General features: G+C 38.6%; 2 protein-coding genes across 2 annotated transcripts in view; one reads left to right on the top strand and one right to left on the bottom strand.

The window, feature by feature from the left end:
• wdfy2 (WD repeat and FYVE domain containing 2) overlaps nt 1-4863 on the bottom strand; it is a gene marked incomplete at its 5' end in the record, with an annotated part of 15850 nt that extends 10987 nt beyond the window's left edge. The window contains 4 exons of the mRNA XM_079276965.1: nt 1186-1240; nt 3335-3408; nt 3704-3771; nt 4727-4863. Of these exons, the coding sequence (XP_079133091.1) occupies nt 1186-1240; nt 3335-3408; nt 3704-3771; nt 4727-4863 (334 nt within the window). The remainder of the gene's footprint in view (nt 1-1185; nt 1241-3334; nt 3409-3703; nt 3772-4726) is intronic.
• A 1698-nt stretch (nt 4864-6561) lies between these two features.
• ints6 (integrator complex subunit 6) lies at nt 6562-21465 on the top strand. The gene is made up of 18 exons (XM_079276658.1): nt 6562-7025; nt 7114-7191; nt 8713-8862; nt 11553-11642; nt 12200-12383; nt 13658-13783; nt 13887-14038; nt 14361-14513; nt 15079-15211; nt 16247-16341; nt 16428-16538; nt 16914-17135; nt 17423-17549; nt 18267-18409; nt 18491-18674; nt 18830-19234; nt 19751-19844; nt 20463-21465. Exons 1-18 carry the CDS (start codon nt 6915-6917, stop codon nt 20557-20559), a joined length of 2655 nt encoding a protein of 884 aa, XP_079132784.1. The 5' UTR covers nt 6562-6914; the 3' UTR covers nt 20560-21465.
• The last annotated feature ends 100 nt before the right edge of the window (nt 21466-21565 follow it).

Here is a 21565-nt window from a genome sequence, read left to right as displayed (position 1 = left end):
TACTGAGTTATATAACTCTAATATCCTACTTATATCAGTTATAGTTCATATACTGAGTTATATAACTCTAATATCCTACTTATACAAGTTATAGTTCATATACTGAGTTATATAACTCTAATATCATACTTATACAAGTTATAGTTCATATACTGAGTTATATAACTCTAATATCATACTTATATAAGTTATAGTTCATATACTGAGTTATATAACTCTAATATCATACTTATATAAGTTATAGTTCATATACTGAGTTATATAACTCTAATATCATACTTATACAAGTTATAGTTCATATACTGAGTTATATAACTCTAATATCATACGTATATAAGTTATAGTTCATATACTGAGTTATATAACTCTAATATCATACTTATACAAGTTATAGTTCATATACTGAGTTATATAACTCTAATATCCTACTTATACAAGTTATAGTTAATATACTGAGTTATATAACTCTAATATCATACTTATATAAGTTATAGTTCATATGCTGAGTTATATAACTCTAATATCCTACTTATACAAGTTATAGTTCATATACTGAGTTATATAACTCTAATATCATACTTATACAAGTTATAGTTCATATACTGAGTTATATAACTCTAATATCATACTTATACAAGTTATAGTTCATATACTGAGTTATATAACTCTAATATCCTACTTATACAAGTTATAGTTCATATACTGAGTTATATAACTCTAATATCCTACTTATACAAGTTATAGTTCATATACTGAGTCCACACGTTTGCATTTAGTTCAGTTGGACGATGTAGTGACACAAATAGTTCAGTTTGTCAGGTTCATGCAACATTTATGACATTGTTGGTCAGTCTGTCTGCTCGACAATCATTCTGCTGCAATAAAAATGATTGAAGTGAGATGAACAGACTGAAAACTTTATCTTATTAGATAAAATATGTTGACACAGTTTTCCTTTGGGGACATCATTTGAAGTGGAAAAAAGTAATAAATCGCAATATAGGTTATCACAATACTCAGAATATCTCAGTATCGTGAAAGTATCGTGATATATCGCAGTATCGTGATATATCGAAGTATTGTCATAATATCGTATCGTGACCCAAGTATCGCGATAATATCGTATCGCAAGATCTCTGGCGATTCGCACCCCTAATATATATAGACACACACTTCCTGTCTCACCCTGGTAGGTGCTGGCTGGGGTCATCTTGTTGTAGTCTTCTGACAGGATGAACTCCTGAAAGACAGGAAGTGGTCATAAAGCATCTTTATGTTACTCTGTTTTAATTTCAGCCAATCAGATTCCTCCATTTACACTCTTTTTTTAAGATCCACCAGAGGGCGTTCACTGACCCGTTTTATAATCAGACAACAGTCTGGTGTTAAACACAGACTGTATTTCAGACATCTAAACACTGACTTCCTGCATGGGAACAGGAAGTACTAAAACGCAGAGTCATGTCTGGGTTCAGGACTCATTCCTGCAGGACTCGTTTTGCAGAAAGATAAAAATGTAAATGACTAGAACTAGAAGTAGAACTAGAAGTAGAACTAGAAGTAGCATGTATGTTATTATACATGTATGTTATTATACATGTGTAATTATACATGTATGTTATTCTACATGTATGTTATTATATACATGCATGTTATTATATACATGTATGTAATTATACATGTATGTTATTCTACATGTATGTTATTCTACATGTATGTTATTATATACATGTATGTAATTATACATGTATGTTATTCTACATGTATGTTATTATATATGTATGATATTATATATGTGTGTTATGATATATGTATGTTATTATACATGTATGTTATTATACATGTGTGTTATTATACATGTATGTTATTATATATGTGTGTTATTATACATGTATGTTATTATATATGTGTGTTATTATACATGTATGTTATTATATATGTATGTTATTCTACATGTATGTTATTATACATGTATGTTATTATATGTGTGTTATGATATATGTATGTTAGTATACATGTATGCTATTATATATGTGTGTTATTATACATGTATGTTATTATATATGTGTGTTATTATACATGTATGTTATTATATATGTGTGTTATTATACATGTATGTTATTATATATGTATGTTATTCTACATGTATATTATTATACATGTATGTTATTATATATGTGTGTTATGATATATGTATGTTATTATACATGTATGTTATTATATATGTGTTATTATACATGTATGTTATTATATATGTGTTATTATACATGTATGTTATTATATATGTGTTATTCTACATGTATGTTATTATACATGTATGTTATTATATGTGTATGTTATTATACATGTATGTTATTATATATATGTGTGTTATTATATATGTATGTTATTATACATGTATGTTATTATATGTGTGTTATTATACATGTATGTTATTATATATGTGGTATTATACATGTATGTTATGATATATGTATGTTATTATACATGTATGTTATTATACATGTGTGTTATTCTACATGTATGTTATTATATATGTGTGTTATTATACATGTATGTTATTATATATGTGTGTTATTATACATGTATGTTAATATATATGTATGTTATTCTACATGTATGTTATTATACATGTATGTTATTATATATGTGTGTTATGATATATGTATGTTAGTATACATGTATGCTATTATATATGTGTGTTATTATACATGTATGTTATTATATATGTGTGTTATTATACATGTATGTTATTATATATGTGTGTTATTATACATGTATGTTATTATATATGTATGTTATTCTACATGTATATTATTATACATGTATGTTATTATATATGTGTGTTATGATATATGTATGTTATTATACATGTATGTTATTATATGTGTGTTATTATACATGTATGTTATTATATATGTGTTATTCTACATGTATGTTATTATACATGTATGTTATTATATGTGTATGTTATTATACATGTATGTTATTATATATATGTGTGTTATTATATATGTATGTTATTATACATGTATGTTATATGTGTGTTATTATACATGTATGTTATTATATATATGTGGTATTATACATGTATGTTATTATATATGTGTGTTATTATACATGTATGTTATTATATATGTGTATTATACATGTATGTTATTATATGTGTGTCTTATTATACATGTATGTTATTATATATGTGTGTTATTATACATGTATGTTATTATATATTTGTGTTATTATACATGTATGTTATTATATATGTGTCTTATTATACATGTATGTTATTATATGTGTATGTTATTACATATGTATAACAGAGCGTTGGACTCACACAGATAGACCCGGTGTCCATCCCCACCGACAGCCTCCTGGTCTCTGGGTTAAAGGACATGCAGGAGCACGACGCTGGACACACACACAGGAACAAGAGGTTATTGTTATTGTTTGACATGTACATGTGATGGAATAACCTCAGAAAATCAACAGGAAGCTGCCGGAAATAATCCCAAAACCCAGAAATGTTTCTGGTTTGAAGTCTGAAATATGTTCTGTGTTTAATATGAAGCGTTTAGTTCTCTGATTATAAAACAGGTCAGTGAATGCTGCTCTGGTGGATCTTAAAAAGAGTGGAAATTACTTCAGGAGCTCAGACCAGAATCAAACAGAACACACACAATGTAGACCAGTGAGCACTACTTACTGGTCAGCGTGTGGTAGACACTGGGCCAGTACTGACCGCTGTCTCTCTTCAGCCAAACCCGGATCGTCCTGTGGAGGGAAACCAGAATGTTTTAGAGCCATCGTGGTCTCTAATGTCCACCAGGGGGCGACTCCTCTGGTTGTATAGAAGTCTATAGAAAGTGACTCTACTTCTCTCTTGATTTATTCCCTCAGTAAACATTGTAAACATGAGTTTATGTCTCAATCTCTAGTTTCAAGTCTTCTTCAATACAGCATGATGTTCATTTAGTACATTATGGTCCATTTAGAGTCACACAGACCATAAAGCAGGGGATGCTTTAATAAACATTAATAAACTGAATAGACTTAGCATTAAACCTGATTCTAAATGAGTAAATACAAGTATTCAAAGGAAAACAAAGGTGTTCTGGGTAAAGTTACTGAGAATACAGGAAAACACACACACACAAAATAAAAAGGGGTCTTATTCTAGTGACCCTGTTTGGGGTCCCGAACCCAAGGTTGATAAACTGCTCAGAGGAGTGGTTTTCTTTTATAAGAGGCAGCAGTTATATTTGATCAATAACATGTGTTTTTGTTCGTTAAGTTACCTGGTTAATAGTATAATAAAAAATCTAAATGAAGAGTCAGCTGACACTTTTATAGAAACATTAGCAGATGCTTTCTTATTTAGCTATAAACATATAACTATATATATATATATATATATATATATATATATATATATATATATATATATATATATATATATATATAACTATATATATATATATATATATATATATATATATATAACTATATATATATATAAATATATATATATATAACTATATATATATATATATATATATAGATATATAACTATATATATATATAACTATATATATATATATATATATTTATTTTAAATGTAAAATAATATATTGTAAATGACGGACCGGAGACCTTGTTGTTATGGAGAAATCCCGGCCAGGTTGACAGTAATAAAGCCGGATTTGGAGCTCTTTTCTCGGACTCTCACCTGTCCTCCGACACGCTGATGACTCCATCCTCCTTGGGGATGATGACCGCGGTGCTAACGACATCTTGGAAAGCCTCGATCTTGCTCAGCAGACATGGCGTCCGAGCCTGCGGATGAGGCTGAATTTCGGCCGCCATGAGTCGGTGGTCCGACGGTCCGACGGCGATGTAGCTGCTAGCTAGCTAAGCTAAGCTAGCTGTCAGCGGTGTTGTGACGGTGGCCCAGTCACCTGACAACACACACCCGCTTACACACAAAGAATTTCCGGTCTACAAAATAAAGCTTCCGGTTGAACGTTTTAAAATGAGATAAAATAATAAATAAATAATAAATTTAAAATCAAGGTAATTTGTTTTACTGCTACTACTACTACTATATAAATGGTTGGTTCACACTGACAATGAATGTCATTGTAATTGTGTACAACGTAAAAACGTGTCAGTCACAAACCGGGAAACGAATTGTTTGTGTACGTGTGAGCACGTGTGAGTGTCTGTGTGTGAGTGTATGTAGACGTGTCTATGTGTGTGTGTGTGTGTGAGTGTATGTAGACGTGTCTATGTGTGTGTGTGTGTGTGTGTGTGTGTGCGTGTGTGTGTGTTAGTGTGTGTGTCAGTAGTCCCTCCTCCTCTTTGCCATCGGACGGTTTACTCTTATTTTTTGCGGAAGTGATGATATTTTTCCAAGGAGCTACAATTATGTAAATTATATTGCACAAGGTTGGGTGTCATGTGGCATTTGAAGCGCGTGGACCATATAATCACCCGCTGTAATGTGAAGCAGCTGAGACATTTTGTTTCACATGCTTTTATTGTGAAGCCTTGTCTCTAAAGATAACAAACGATGAGGCTTATTTTACATCTAAGCAAACATTCTGATAAAAGAATCAGGAAATCAACACTTAAAGCTAAAATAATGATAATGATAATAATATTAATAATTATATTAATCATAATAAATAAATAAAAACAATAATAGCAGTAATAATAATAATACATAATTATAAATACTAATAAATAATGAATAAAAAACAACAATGATAGTAGTAATAATGATAATAATAATCATACTAATAGTGTAAGATGTTGTTGCCTCCTTATCAAACATAAACAACCCTCTGCTTCACACCCTCCCCTGTAGTTGAGACATCGTATGTGACAGAACTCATGTTTGATGGGAAACAACAACAGAAGTTTGTCTAAATCTCACGTTTTAATTTATTGTCTTCCAGCGAGTAGGTAGGTTCAGAAAGACAAAGTGATGCCATCGCACAGAGCTGCAGGATGTGCGCATGTCAGAGACTATTCAGACTATTTCTTGTCTTTTTTTTTGGTCACGTGCCACAGTGTCAACGAGTACTTTCTGTGTACGCTTAGGTGCATTCCTGGTTTCATATGTCACTGTTGTTTTTTAATATATATATCTTTAGTTGTATCTCTTTAGTCGTTATGGGGTGTTGTCGGTCACAGAGGCCTCCGCCCGTGCATGGTATAAAGTAAATGTGGATGACGTAATGATCCTCATTCTTAAATAATATGTTCCACCCACATATGTTGTATTCTTTCCCATATAACGTATGTACAGGACATTTTCCTCGCATTCCTGCCTCTCGCGCATGCGCATTTTAGAGCACCTCAGCTTTAGAACCCTTATATGGATATGGTAATGAGCTGGCTTTCAGACAGCCAATGGAGGAAGCGGAGGTTTTTTTTCCGGAACACGTGACGGTGACAGACCTTGCTTTGGGAGGGTAGGAGGAGAGGGGGCGTGGTCTATCCGCGGAGCTTCTGCTAAAACACCACAGAAGAAGACAAGAGCAGTCAGTGTAGGGCACACTATGAGGGGGCAACTTTTATCACTATGAAACTTAGGAATAATCGCAAAAATATGGTAAAAAATCAAAATCCCTCGTGAATCCATAACCTGTCCCTTTTAGGGGTTTTTGTAGTTTAGTTCGCCCGATAAAAGGGCTTCTACACTCACTATTCTTTACACTTTTCTTTTTTTGTGGAAAAGAATGTGTGAGAGACAGTTAGCGACCTAATGCTAGCTAGCTAGCTTTGAGCTAACTAGCTAGCTGAGAGAGAGGGGGTGATACGGCTAGGAGACACACAGAGAGGCGGAAGGAGAACAAAATATTTTTTGTGTGTGTTTTTTGTGTCATGCAGAACGTGTCGTTACCACCACAATGCCCGTGTTACTTTTCCTGATAGACACGTCCGCGTCTATGAACCAGCGCACCCATCTGGGCACTACCTTTCTGGACGTAGCAAAAGGCGCGGTTGAGACTTTTATGAAGGTATACCGTAAGAGACGACTTAATATCCTTCCGCCGCCGACCTCGAACCGATGATTTGTGGGTAAATAACTGTCTACTGTCTCCACAGCTCAGAGGCAGAGATCCGGCCAGCCGAGGAGACCGGTACATGTTGGTCAATTTTGAAGACGTTCCGTTCGGGATAAAGGTAGTTTTTCTTGGGGTTTTTTTTTCTCTCGAGTCTTTGCTTTCTAAAAGAGCCCACAACCTCCCTGATCACCACATTACATTATTGTGTAGAGAGGAAGGAAACAAACCCAAGAAATAGATCTCTCCAGGAGGAACTGTTCATACCCCCCTTTTTTTTTTTAAATATGGCCGACATTTTGTTTCAGTGTGAAGCCGCAAGGAACTCTGGGTGTTATTTATAGAGCGAGGAGGAGGAGGGTGACAGTGTCCTTACTAAAGTTTAATATATTCATCAGAGAATAGTTTACATATTAAAAAAGTATAAATATATATTTTTGGAAATTTATATATATATATATATATATATATTCTAGAAACTACAGTTTTATTATATTTCTTTATTTTTCTCTTCCAGTTTACCAGAAATTATATTATTTTTCAGAATCATAGAGATGGATGAGAAATGAAGCTGAATTTATTTAATTTCTTTTTTATTTATCAAAAGCAAAACGAATTTCAATGAGTCCTGTTTCAGCAATACTTATTACATATATAAAATCACTCGAGTAAAAACTAAATGAAACATAAATTAGTGCAAGTTTAAATAATATAAGGGCTGAAATATAAGTAAAGCAATATAAACAAGATTTAAAATGAATAAACAGAGTAAGCTATATTTATATACTTTATATATATATTATTTTTATCCATACATTAAGACACATCTCTATTGATTTTATATATATATATATATATATATATAAAAAGAGAAAACTGCAAAAAATGCGTTTGGAAGACTATTATATTTTATTAGGTCATAATTCTGTTCTCACCACATGTTTTATACATTTGTCTACTAAAATATAAAAACCAGATCAAGTTGCTTTGTAAGTTGCAGGTTGCAGCAACAGCTGTTAGGATCAGGTCTTGTCTGGAGTGTTGCCACATAGACAGGAAGTGAAGCTCTAGTGAGATAACAGTTCAACCAAACCCATCCTAACCCATCCTAAACCTAACCCAACCCACCCTAACCCACCCCATCCTAACCAACCCTAAACCTATCCTAACCTACCCCATCCTAAACCCACCCAACCTAACCAACCCTAAACCTATCCTAACCCTACCATAACCCACCCCATCCTAAACCCACCCTAACCAACCCTAAACCTATCCTAACCCTACCATAACCCACCCCATCCTAAACCCACCCTAACCAACCCTAACCCTACCATAACCCACCCCATCCTAAACCCACCCAACCTAACCAACCCTAACCCACCCCATCCTAACCAACCCTAAACCTATCCTAACCCTACCATAACCCACCCCCACCCTGTGGAGATTTGCTTTATTTGCTTTATTGGCATGAAAGTTTAAAAACAGTATTGCCAGAGTGTGTCTCTCTTTCTGAGTCTGTCTCTCTGTCTGTCTGTCTGTCTCTCTCTCTGAACCAACATGTCTCTCTCTGTCTCTCTGGTAACCAACATGTCTCTCTGTCTCTCTCTCTCTGGTAACCAACATGTCTCTCTGTCTCTCTCAGGCCGGGTGGAAGGAGAGTCACGCCACCTTCATGACTGAGCTGAGGAACCTTCATGCAGCCGGTCTGACGTCCATCGGCACGTCTCTGAGGACGGCCTTTGATCTGCTGAACCTCAATAGATTAGTGACGGGGATTGACAACTATGGACAGGTATGTAGGGAGGAAGAGCAGGTGATGAGGAGGAGGAGCTATATGACCCCCCCCATGGTCCCCAAGCATCAACCACACTGGCCCCTCACACACTCAGTCATGTGATCACACCAACAGTAAACGAACAAAACACCGTATCATCATTTATAACGTGAACATGTAAAGAGAAAATAATAATATTACATTATATCTTATTCACACGGCGTGAATGAAGTCTATTTAACTCAGATATAACTGCTCTGCTGGTGTCCTACTATAGTTATATTTAATGTTATATATCATAAATACTATATATTTATATTTAACGTTATATATCATAAATACTATATATTTATATTTAACGTTATATATCATAAATACTATATATTTATATTTAACGTTATATATCATAAATACTATATATTTATATTTAACGTTATATATCATAAATACTATATATTGATATTTAACGTTATATATCATAAATACTATATTTATATTTAATGTTATATATCATAGATAGATAGATAGATAGATAGATAGATAGACTTTATTTCAGACTCGGGGTCCATACAGACAGACACATAAAAAGACAGACACAAACAATAACAGTACGGAGGCCTAGCAATGCCTTACAAAGAGACAGCTGTACCAATGTCTCCACAGCTGGACTGGTAGCGTGTGGTGCTAAACCTTATGTTGGTTAAAACAACTATGATCCCATTTACAGAGTCATTCAGTCCACAGATGAATTTGTACGTGAGATTTCTTAAAACTGTTTGGAAAGTGTTGACTCGTGCAGCCACAAACATTTCACTGGCACTACTCCATCTTTGTCTCTTTAAAAGTATTCTCATGGCGTCATTGTACGCTACTTGAAGTCTCTGTAGACTCTTTGTTCTGTAGTTTGACCACAAGTGTGCAGTAGAGTGGAGTACAATATGCTCTGAACAGAGACATCTTCACTCCATCTGTACACACACCAGACTAACGTGAGAGACTGTTTGTTGTGCAGACATCATACCACATTGCCTGGAAATGTCGTTATCATCAGACATGTGTTCTGTTAAAAAATGACCAAGATATTTGACTTCACTACAGACACCAAGATTATTGTCAGACAATTTGAAGTCAGGGAAGTTTAGACATTTGTCCTCTTTAGTTCTACAGATCAGGACAGCACTCTTACTGGCGTTGTATCTGATGTCATGTTCCACACCGTACACAGTACATATAGTGAGGAGCTGCTGAAGACCAGCGCTAGAAGGACTAAAGATCACCAGATCATCTGCAGACATGATGTGATTAACCAGAGTATTACCCATCATGCACCAGGATTACAGGCTTTCAATGCTTGGACAGATCATCAATATACAGATTAAACAGAACTTGTCTGACACCATTGCTAACCCCTAATGGGGCTGAGACACTTTTACCCCATTTTACTCTCATACTCTGGTGCTCATACCAGTAAGCCAGAATTCTCACTGTGTATGTGGGGACACCTCTTTGGCTCAGTTTAATAAATAATTTACTATGATTAACACGATCAAAAGCTTTGGAGGCATCAATAAAACACATAAGAAGTGATGAGTTTTGACCTCTGTATTTGTTTACAGTGTCCTTTAAGGCATATATACACAAGTCAGTGCCATGTTTGGCTTTTGAAGCCAATACTATATATTTATATTTAACGTTATATATCATAAATACTATGTATTTAATGTTATATATTATAAATACTATGATATTTATATTTAATGTTATATATTATAAATACTATATATTTAATGTTATATATTATAAATACCATGATATTTATATTTAATGTTATATATCATAAATACTATAGTTATATTTAATGTTATATATTATAAATACTATATATTTAATGTTATATGTCATAAATACTATATATTTAATGTTATATATTATAAATACTATGATAGTTATGTATCATCAATGCTATATATATTTATATTTAATGTTATATATTATAAATACTAAGATAGTTATATTTAATGTTATATATTATAAATACTAAGATAGTTATATTTAATGTTATATATCATAAATACTATATATATTTAATGTTATATATTATAAATACTATGATAGTTATATTTAATGTTATATATCATAAATACTATATATATTTAACGTTATATATCATAAATACTATGATAGTTATATTTAATGTTATATATCATAAATACTATATATATATTTATATTTAATCTTATATATCATAAATACTATATATATAGTTATATTTAATCTTATATATTATAAATACGATGATATTTATATTTAATGTTATATATTATAAATACTATCATCTATAAATGATAGTATAAATAAATGTTCATGAACTACTTTATTACCTTCATACAAACCCTGTAAAGAAAGAAGTCACGTATTACATGTGTTATAAAGAATATCCTGTAAACTCTTTGATTTGACTGACAAATATTTACTACAATGTAGATGTTTAACACTTCCTGTTTCTAAATAACTCAAAGTGAGCCAACGTTCTTTGTGTTATCCTCAGACGTGTAAATTGTGTTTTTATTCACGACTGCGACCATAAACTAAGCTTTAAAATAGTCAATATAAAGTCACATTATCTTGTTACATACTGCTAAATCTTCATTCTAATGCTCATTGCTTGTATTTTATATTAATTAAAGTCTTATTTTCTCTCTTCACAGGGAAGGAATCCCTTCTTCCTCGAACCAGCCATCATCATCACCATCACAGACGGGAACAAGCTGACCAGCGGGGGAGGAGTCCAGGACGAGGTAACTTCCTCAAACCTTTGAACCATAATCGCAGGACAACAACGTTCTTTTAATAGTTATGATCAGAATGATCTGCAGTTCATCTCTAATCTCTACAAACACACCAGACTCCATCTAAACAGGTTTAACCTCTCAGAACACAGGAGCTGCTGCTCTGCTGCTCCTCCATCCAGACTTTAGTCAATCTGACACTTTAAAACAGCAAAGTTACACAATAACACTGACAGATGGAGGCAGCAGTATACAACGTATTGACTCTATATGTATATGACTCCAGCTAACGGAGCTAACAGCTAACGGAGCTAAACACAAAGCAGTGTTCAGTGAACGTGACCTGTAGTTTAATAATACATGTAATAAAGTACTTTTACCTCAGTCGTTGTACTTTTAGTTTCACTTTAAATCCACGAGTTATCATTAACAGTAGAGCGACCTCGTCCTCTGTGTTTGTCTCTGACTCTTCATTTAGTCGTTTACCTCTTTGTCCTCTTTGTCCTCTTTGTCCTCTTTGTCCTCTTCGTCCTCTTTGTCCTCTTCGTCCTCTTCTTCCTCTCCAGCTCCACCTTCCTCTGACCACGCCTCTGCCGGGCAGCGAGCTGACTAAGGAGCCGTTCCGCTGGGACCAGCGTCTGTTCGCTCTGGTGCTGCGAATCACCGGCAACGCCTCGGTGGAGCCAGAGCCGCTCGGGGGGGTCCCACCGGACGACTCTCCGATCACCCCCATGTGTGAGGTCACCGGAGGTAAGTGGACCGAGAACAAGATGGAGTTCAGTCAGGAGACAGCCTCCAGTTCCTTAAAGTGAAGTCGAAGCTTCATGTGTTAAAGCTGCATTCTCTCTAGTGTCCACCAGGGGGCGACTCCTCTGGTTGTATAGAAGTCTATAGAAAATGACTCTACTTCTCTCTTGATTTATTCCCTCAGTAAACATTGTAAACATGAGTTTATGTCTCAATCTCTAGTTTCAAGTCTTCTTCAATACAGCATGATGTTCATTTAGTACATTATGGTCCATTTAGAGTCAAACAGACCATAAAGCAGGGGATGCTTGAGGGCGGGGCTACACGCTGATTGACAGGTCTCTACCAGAGAAGTATACGGCGTCTACGTCACTCCTCCTCAGTCCATATATGGTCACTTCCTGTTCACTGGTTGCAGAAAAACAACAACATGGCGACGGCGAAATTGCAGAACTCGAGGCTTCACGCAAACCAATGTGTGACGTCACCATGACCATGTCCACTTTATATTAACAGTCTATGATCGTAATATTTCTTATCAGGCAACTTTTACATATTTTTCCACTGTATTCCAGCAATACGAGAGACGTGTACGGCATCTCTACGTCACGACTGAGCCATCTATTGTCACTGAACACGTCGCGACTCGGCTACTTGCTCTCCTCCTGCTGGTTAGCCGTTAGCGGTGCTGCTAACGTTACTAGCTCTCCTCTTGCTGGTTAGCCGTTAGTGGTGCTGCTAACGTTACTAGCTCTCCTCCTGTTGGTTAGCCGTTAGCGGTGCTGCTACCGTTACTAGCTCTCCTCCTGCTGGTTAGCCGTTAGCGGTGCTGCTAACGTTACTAGCTCTCCTCCTGTTGGTTAGCCGTTAGCGGTGCTGCTAACGTTACTAGCTCTCCTCTTGCTGGTTAGCCGTTAGCGGTGCTGCTAACGTTACTAGCTCTCCTCTTGCTGGTTAGCCGTTAGTGGTGCTGCTAACGTTACTAGCTCTCCTCCTGTTGGTTAGCCGTTAGCGGTGCTGCTACCGTTACTAGCTCTCCTCCTGCTGGTTAGCCGTTAGCGGTGCTGCTAACGTTACTAGCTCTCCTCCTGTTGGTTAGCCGTTAGCGGTGCTGCTAATGTTACTTGCTCTCCTCCTGTCGCTTTAAACACTGATTGGTTATTTACAATGAAACATGATCAGAGACTAGGGACACATGTTCTACTGAATGTTGGAGGAGAACCATCGTCGGTAGAACTTTATTTCTGTTTCTAATAACTTGTGTCGGTGTGTTGCAGGACGTTCTTACAGCGTTTTCTCTCAGCGGATGTTGAATCAGTGTCTGGAGTCTCTGGTGCAGAAGATCCAGAGTGGAGTGGTGATCAACTTTGAGAAGACTGGACCTGATCCTCCTCCTCTAGAGGGTGAGAGACTCCTGGTTTGATGTCTCTGTTGAAACCTGCACCTACTTCTCTGTTGTGTTTCATACCTCACAAACACCTTCTTGTCTCCCGTCTGTCTGTCCAGACGCTCCAGCCGAGGTGCTGAAGGCCGGTCCGCAGACTTGGCACTGTTGTCACAAGCTGATCTACGTACGACCCAACCCCAAAACCGGGGTCCCCATCGGTCACTGGCCGATCCCAGAGGCCTTCTGGCCGGACCAGAACTCCCCCACGCTGGTAAGAAAATGGTTTGATCCTGCACCTAAATGGTTCCAACATGTTTCCAATGTATTTTAAATAAACAGTCAAATCGATGTTTGAAAAGTTCTACAAAACTTGTTTTATATCGTTAAGAAAAACCACAGTAATATAATTTAATGACATTAAATGTGATACATTTAATGTTATAAAATATTGGCTGAAAATAAATACATTTATATATATAAATAAATATATGAGGTAAATAATAAAAGTTCACACGTAAGATCAAATATACACAGAATGTAACTGTGATGTTATTATGGACTTTAACAGTGTTTACCTGTGCCCCCCCCCCCAGCCCCCCCGCTCAGCCCACCCACACGTCCGGTTCTCCTGTCTGGACGCCGAGCCGATGGTCATCGACAAGGTTCCCTTTGACAAGTACGAGCTGGAGCCGTCGCCTCTCACACAGTACATTCTGGAGAGGAAGTCACCGCACACCTGCTGGCAGGTAAAGACCCGCCTCCAAATACATCAATCTATAAGGTCTCTAACCTTTGAACCTGGTGGTTCTATGGTTATTTAATTCGAAGAACTTCCACAACATCTGTGGTGAGTTGATGGAGAGACTTGGATTTTGGCCGTCGCCATGTTGTTTTGCAACCAGTGAACAGGAAGTGACTATATCTGGACTGAGGAGTGACGTAGAGACGCCGTTATACGTCTCTGGTACCTGTCAATCACTGTGTAGCCCCGCCCGAAAGCATCCCCTGCTTTATGGTCTGTGTGACTCTAAATGGACCATAATGTACTAAATGAACATCATGCTGTATTGAAGAAGACTTGAAACTAGAGATTGAGACATAAACTCATGTTTACAATGTTGTTACATTTCACCTATTTTGTGGTTGGCTAGCTAGCGAGCTAATTCCACCATGCTTTAATGCTACACTGGTTCAGAAGATGAACGCTCATGGGAGAAGTTCAGCTCTGCCAGAAAGCCCCTTCAGGATGGAAGAGCTTAATAATAAATGTTCTGTGTCGTGTGTTTGCCTTCATCTCTGTCACTGTTTCAGGTGTTTGTGTGTAACAGTGCCAAATACAGCGACCTGGGCCAACCCTTCGGCTACCTGAAGGCCAGTACGGCTCTGAACTGTGTCAACCTGTTTGTGATGCCATACAACTACCCCGTCCTGCTGCCTCTGCTGGGTAAGACCAACAGACCCAGGACTGTCTGTCACCGTGTGGGAAGGACCGAAAATCTAGTCATTATTATCTTTACTGAAGTATAGTAATGTGCTTATAGCTTGTGTTATGAAGTTAAACAGCTCATAATTCATCTCTAATATCTATTTTATATTCATAAACATCTCCTTCAAACTACTGGATTTATTCTAGTTTATCACCAACACTACATTTGACAGATGACATGTGAACACATCACGATAACGTTATAATGAACCTTCAGCCAGTACTCATGTCCACTGAGCAGAGCCTGAAGGCATCATCATGTAACTGAAGTGAAGCTCCTTTGGTTAGCCGTTAGCGGTGCTGCTAACGTTGCTAGCTCTCCTCTGATTGGTTGTTACAATGAAACATGATCAGAGACTAGAAACACATGTTCTACTGAGTCAGTCAACCTTTATTTACACTCTGATGGTTAACGTTAAACTTTATTTACACTCTGATGGTTAACGATAAACTTTATTTACACTGTGATGGTTAACGTTAAACTTTATTTACACTCTGATGGTTAACGATAAACTTTATTTACACTCTGATGGTTAACGTTAAACTTTATTTACACTCTGATGGTTAACGTTAAACTTTATTTACACTCTGATGGTTAACGATAAACTTTATTTACACTGTGATGGTTAACGTTAAACTTTATTTACACTCTGATGGTTAACGTTAAACTTTATTTACACTCTGATGGTTAACGTTAAACTTTATTTACACTCTGATGGTTAACGATAAACTTTATTTACACTCTGACGGCTAACGTTAAACTTTATGTACACTGATGGTTGACGTTAACCATCACAGTGTAAATAAAGTTGAACGTTAAACTTTATTTACACTCTGATGGTTAACGTTAAACTTTATTTACACTCTGATGGTTAACGATAAACTTTATTTACACTCTGATCTATGGAGAAGTACTTTGAGTTCATGTTATGCTTTTTGTGTTGTGTGTTGTAACTTATTTAAACGACAGGTTTAATTGTTTTTTTCTTGCAGACGACTTGATCAAAGTGCACAAGTTCAAGCCGACCATCAAATGGCGTCAGTCCTTTGAGAACTACCTGAAGACGATGCCTCCGTATTACATCGGGGTCAGACTTCTTCTCTTTTTAATTTAAATTAATTTGTCCATCGGTACATGAAAGCGCTGATCTTTACTTCCTGTTCTTCTGTCCAGTCGCTGAGGAAGGCGCTGAGGATCATGGGAGCACCAAACCTGCTGGCCGACAACATGGAGTACGGCCTGAGCTACAGCGTGGTGTCCTACCTGAAGAAGCTCAGCCAGCAGGTGAGCAGCTACCTGCTGGGCTCTAATCACAGGAAAGACTCATGCACTGGAAAACAAACAAAATATTTAAAATAAACTGACTAAAAGGTGTTTTTACTTGTGATAAGTTACGAAATCTGCCAATGGAACAAGTACAAATATGCTTTCTTGAAATAAAATGTAATATTTATGCTTTCTGCATATAATTAGTAGTAATTACTGGTTTTATGAAGTGCTTCACCTGTGATTACTTCACAATAAAAGTCAGTTCAATGCTTTTAATGTGAAGCTGCTGCAGCAGCAGGAAATACTTAATACTGCAAATATTCTCTCAATCGCCATTTTGTTCCTTAACAGACATTTATTTATCGCATGAACGATCTCCTCTCATTGCAGTCAAAGATGGAGTACGACCGGCTGATCGCTCTGATCGGCAAGAAGCAGCCGCCGGAGGCCGGCATCAAGGTGCGATGGCGAGGAGGAGGAGGCGTGTCTCAGGCCCAGCGGAGAGGGTTCCTCCTCCAGAGGCTGCAGAGTCTCTCTGCAGACGCTCCGACTCCTCCGATGGAGCTCAACCCCAAAGAGTTCACGGGCTTCCAGCTGGCGCTGCTCAACAAGGTGACACCGAGGTTATTGTTGGTATTCATGTTCCCGACAGCAGGTCTGCTCTAAATCGGGGTTCAGAGATATAATGTGCAATAAGTTGAGCGTAATTATGGAGGTGGAGGCGGGCGGGTCCAACAACCGGAGATGTTTCAGCAGGACAACTTTGATTTATCTGTCATGTGACTGCAACCCAAACGGCCATCTTTATCAAACCCAAGTATTCCAACAGGAGCTTCTCTCCTGGCCCACTCTAACCCTTCACCTGTTTTATATTTTATATGTTTGTGTGTCGTCATCAGGGTCTGAAGCCTCAGAGCTTCAGGAACCCGTACGACATCCCACGAAGCCACCTGCTGGACCAGCTGAGCCGGATGAGGAGGAACCTGCTCATCACGGGCGTCTGTGGTCTCAGGGGGCAGGACTCGGGTCAGTTCAACACTATCATAGATATTCATCAGAGTCAGGACTCATCAATCAATCAATCAGGTTTCACACACATTTAAACGTAATTCAAAAATGTTCAAAGAAATGATTGACGAGATGAAAACAAGAGAATAATGCAACTAAATCACATTAAAATGAATTAAATACAACTCTGAATAAATGGATTGTTCTAAAACAGTTGATTGTATTAAATACTCATTTAATATTTCCTGGTATTAGTTTTAATAACATAATTTGATAGTTAATGGCTCCGTAGATCAGTGTATCCTTGTATTATTTTATGTAATATAATGAATACGTTTATGAACAATCTATTTTATAAATCTGTTTCTCAAACCCACCGTCTGATATCTACAGAAGTTAGCATGCTAACCAGCTAGCCAGTCCGTCCTGTCCTGTAGTACCACTTCCAACCTGAGGAGGCGACAGAGAGTCACTGCAGCGTCCAGTTAATCCAACATGAGAGGACCAGGAAGTAGAGTCAATAATAACGCAGTAATACATCCATTGATAGTTTGTTTACTGGATTAAATCCAAAGTGTCAGAAACGGCCTTCAGGAGGCGGACCTTCAGTTAGCGGTTAGCTCTCATTTAGCCAGTGCAAAGTTCTCTCTCTGCTTCCCCCTACTGGTTCGGAGAAGGTGTTGCACCTTATTGTTAACACAGAGCATGTAAACTCGTCTCCCGTCTCCGGTCCAGACCAGCTCCACAGCGTCCCGATAGCCCAGATGGGGAACTACCAGGACTTCCTGAAAGCTGCTCCTCAGCCTCTCCGAGACGCCGACCCCGAGCAGCCCAAACGCCTGCACACGTTCGGAAACCCGTTCAAGCTCGACAAGAAGGTAACGACCGGCACACCCTGGTCCTCTTTTCACCGTGGAACCAGAACCACCGTTCTTGATTAACCCTTTCTTCCCTCTCAGGGCATGATGATCGACGAGGCGGACGAGTTCGTGACGGGTCCTCAGAACAAAGGGAAGCGACCCGGAGACAGCAGCAACATGACGGGGGGGGGGCCCAAGAGGCGGCGCTGCATGTCCCCTCTGCTCCGTCTGGGACGGGCCTACACCCCCCCGGTCACGCCGCCCGCCAGCCCCCGACCAACAGGTAGAGAGACACACACACACACACCTGGCCAACAGGTAGAGACACACACACACACCTGACCACTATAAAGATTGTATATGTTTAAATGTGAAGATACTTCTGTTCCAACTTGTCCCATCGTGTCCTGAAAAGTCTTTAAATCTCTGACCCTGCAGACGTGGACCTGACTGACGAAGCACCTGAACCAGACCTGATCCTGAACCACCTGACCCAGAACCACTACAGCTCAGACGGGGGCTCAGACTCGGAGGGGGAGCTTTCCTCGCTGCCCGCCGACGACCAGGAGGACGAGGAGGACCAGGAGGTCGCAGACGACCTCCAGCACGGTGAGGAAGAAGAGGAAGAGGACGAGGAGGACGAGGAGGACGGGGGTCCACGGTTGGGCGAGCCGGCGGCGGCGGACAGCAAGGAGGACGGAGCGGAGCTGGTGCTGCTGGACGAGCAGCCTCCTCGATACCTGTCTCCTTCAGCTCTGAAGAAACACATCCACATGGAGACGACGAAGGTCAACAACGAGCTGAGGACGCTCATCAACAAGGAGATCAGGAAGCCCGGCAGACGTACGTCAGGCTGGAACCAGAACCAGAACTTCATCTGGCCTACAGGAGATTTAAAGTCTGAATCGTGGTTTAGGTTTAACACTGATGCTGCGTTCACACCGGACGCGTCGATTTTTTGACGCACGTCGAGATTACATACAAAGTCTCTGCACAGACGCCATGAGACTGCCGGTGGACGCGTTGGACGCCGCAAAATCATTTTACAGATGACATGTGAACACATCATTATAACGTACCTTCAGCCAGTACTCGTGTTCACTGAGCAGAGCCTGAAGGCATCACAGTGTAGCTGAGGTTAGCTGTTAGCGGTCTGCTAACGTTACTAGCTTAAAGTTGTAACTTTACAAGAACTAGAATAGTCTGAGATTCTAAAGTCAAACCTTTGCAAGAAAATAACTCAGAACGACGTTTAACACTACGAGGCTGCGTTCACAACAAACAACCAGATTAGACAGCGAGTCGATGCGGAGACGCGAGTAGACGTTCATGAACTAAATGTTTGTGTTTCTGTTCCAGACTACGAGAAGATCTTCCTCCTCCTGAAGCAGATCCAGGGCACTCTGGATACCCGACTCATCTTCCTCCAGAACGTCATCAAAGAGGCGGCCAGGTACAGATGTTCTACCTGTCTCTGTGCCGATGTTCTATCCGTCTCTGTACCGGTGTTCTAAAATATATTGTGATAGTCGGCTATCGATATTTTTGCACAGCCCTAAAAACTACACTGTAAAAAAACGTAATTATCGTCAGATTTTGCTCTTTCCAACTGTCCTTGAACACATCATCTGGGAGCGTCAAAAAAAGAAAACGTAGCAAATGGTGATATTTCATCGACAACATTTTACTCCCGTCTCATTTAGAATAAAGCGTCGACTTTGACCAGATTGTGTAAAACATTAAAGTGAGCTCAGTGAAACTATGAAGTGATGACTGATTCATCTGAGACCAACAGTCATGTGACAACAAGGAGACACTGGAGGTTGTATAAACGTAGAGCCTCCATCCCCCCCGACATCAACACTTGTGGATTTATAGATTCTACTGTTTTCCAATTGTTGTAAAATAAATTATCAAAGAAATGTAACTTCAATTGATGACTGTTGTTCTGCACTGAAGACGTGTTCTAGTTCTCTCTACTTCCACTCATCATGGTTCTGTTTATAGAGGAGCAGGACTTTTATTTTTTGAAGGGAAAATCTAAATTTAGTTTTCATCGTTTGCTCTTCAGGTTCAAGAAGCGCGTTCTCATCGAGCAGCTGGAGAACTTCCTGGAGGAGATCCACAACAGATCCATCAACATGAACCACGTGGTGGACTCGCTCTGAGACCGGCTCGCCTCGGGAACCGGACTCGCTGGTGGTGGACTTCCTGTCTGTGGTTCACACACAGTTGTGGAGGATGGAGGATGAGGAGGAGGAGGAAGAGGTTTGTGTTCTCAGATCTTTGGACTCGTTCCTCTCGACTTTTCTCCGAGGAGGCGGAGCCTCTGAGGGACGCGTTCGGGGTCAGTCGGGTTTCCTACACTCCACTAAGTGAAGCGCTCCGCAGCTCCTGAAGGAGTTCAGCTTGTGTTTAATCTGTCGGACTGAAGAGGAACTTTTAGAACGATAATTAATAAACAATAATAAACGTTTTGTGATCTTTGGGTCAAACAAACAGCTCAGGAACTCTCAGCTTCACACTCAGCAATAAAGTTCTTTTACCTTCATCCCAAAAATCAGAGTTCATGGGCCGACGTCCTCCTGTCCCGACGTCCTCCTGTCCCGACGTGTCCTCGCATGTTGGGACGTGTCCTGACGTGTCGCTATGCGTCCCAACATGTCCCAAAGTGTGACAACGCGTCCCGACGTGCTGCCAAATACCCTCCACCCCCCCGCCATGAATCTCAAACCTCACGTACCGTGAGCGCACTTGTGTACATTTGAGAATGTTTATTGAATGTCATTTAAAGAAACCTTTTTAGTGTTAAATCTTCTCAAATCTACACAGAATGTGCCGACGGTGAAGTGTGTTTGTGAGTCAGCCTCTCCTGGGCCGGGGACCCTGACCTGCCATGCTTTGTCTTTGTGTGTGAAGAGGCGGCTACCAAAAGAGTATTTTGAATACACTGTAAAGATGTAAATAACTCTAGATTACTTATTTAAAGAATGTTCGCAGGAAAACGGCCTTTTTGTAAGTATTTCCATGAATAAAGTTTCTATTTTACACTGTGAAGGGCCGTGTAAATAAAGTGTTGTGTAAAGACGAGACTCTGTTTTATTGACACAATAATACACTAATATACTATATAGTACTACTACTATATAGTACTACTATATAGTAGTAGTACTA

The sequence above is a fragment of the Melanostigma gelatinosum genome, assembly GCF_949748355.1.
Source record: "Melanostigma gelatinosum genome assembly, chromosome: 10".
NCBI classification, from domain to species: domain Eukaryota; kingdom Metazoa; phylum Chordata; class Actinopteri; order Perciformes; family Zoarcidae; genus Melanostigma; species Melanostigma gelatinosum.
This window is presented reverse-complemented; position numbering and strand designations above follow the sequence as displayed.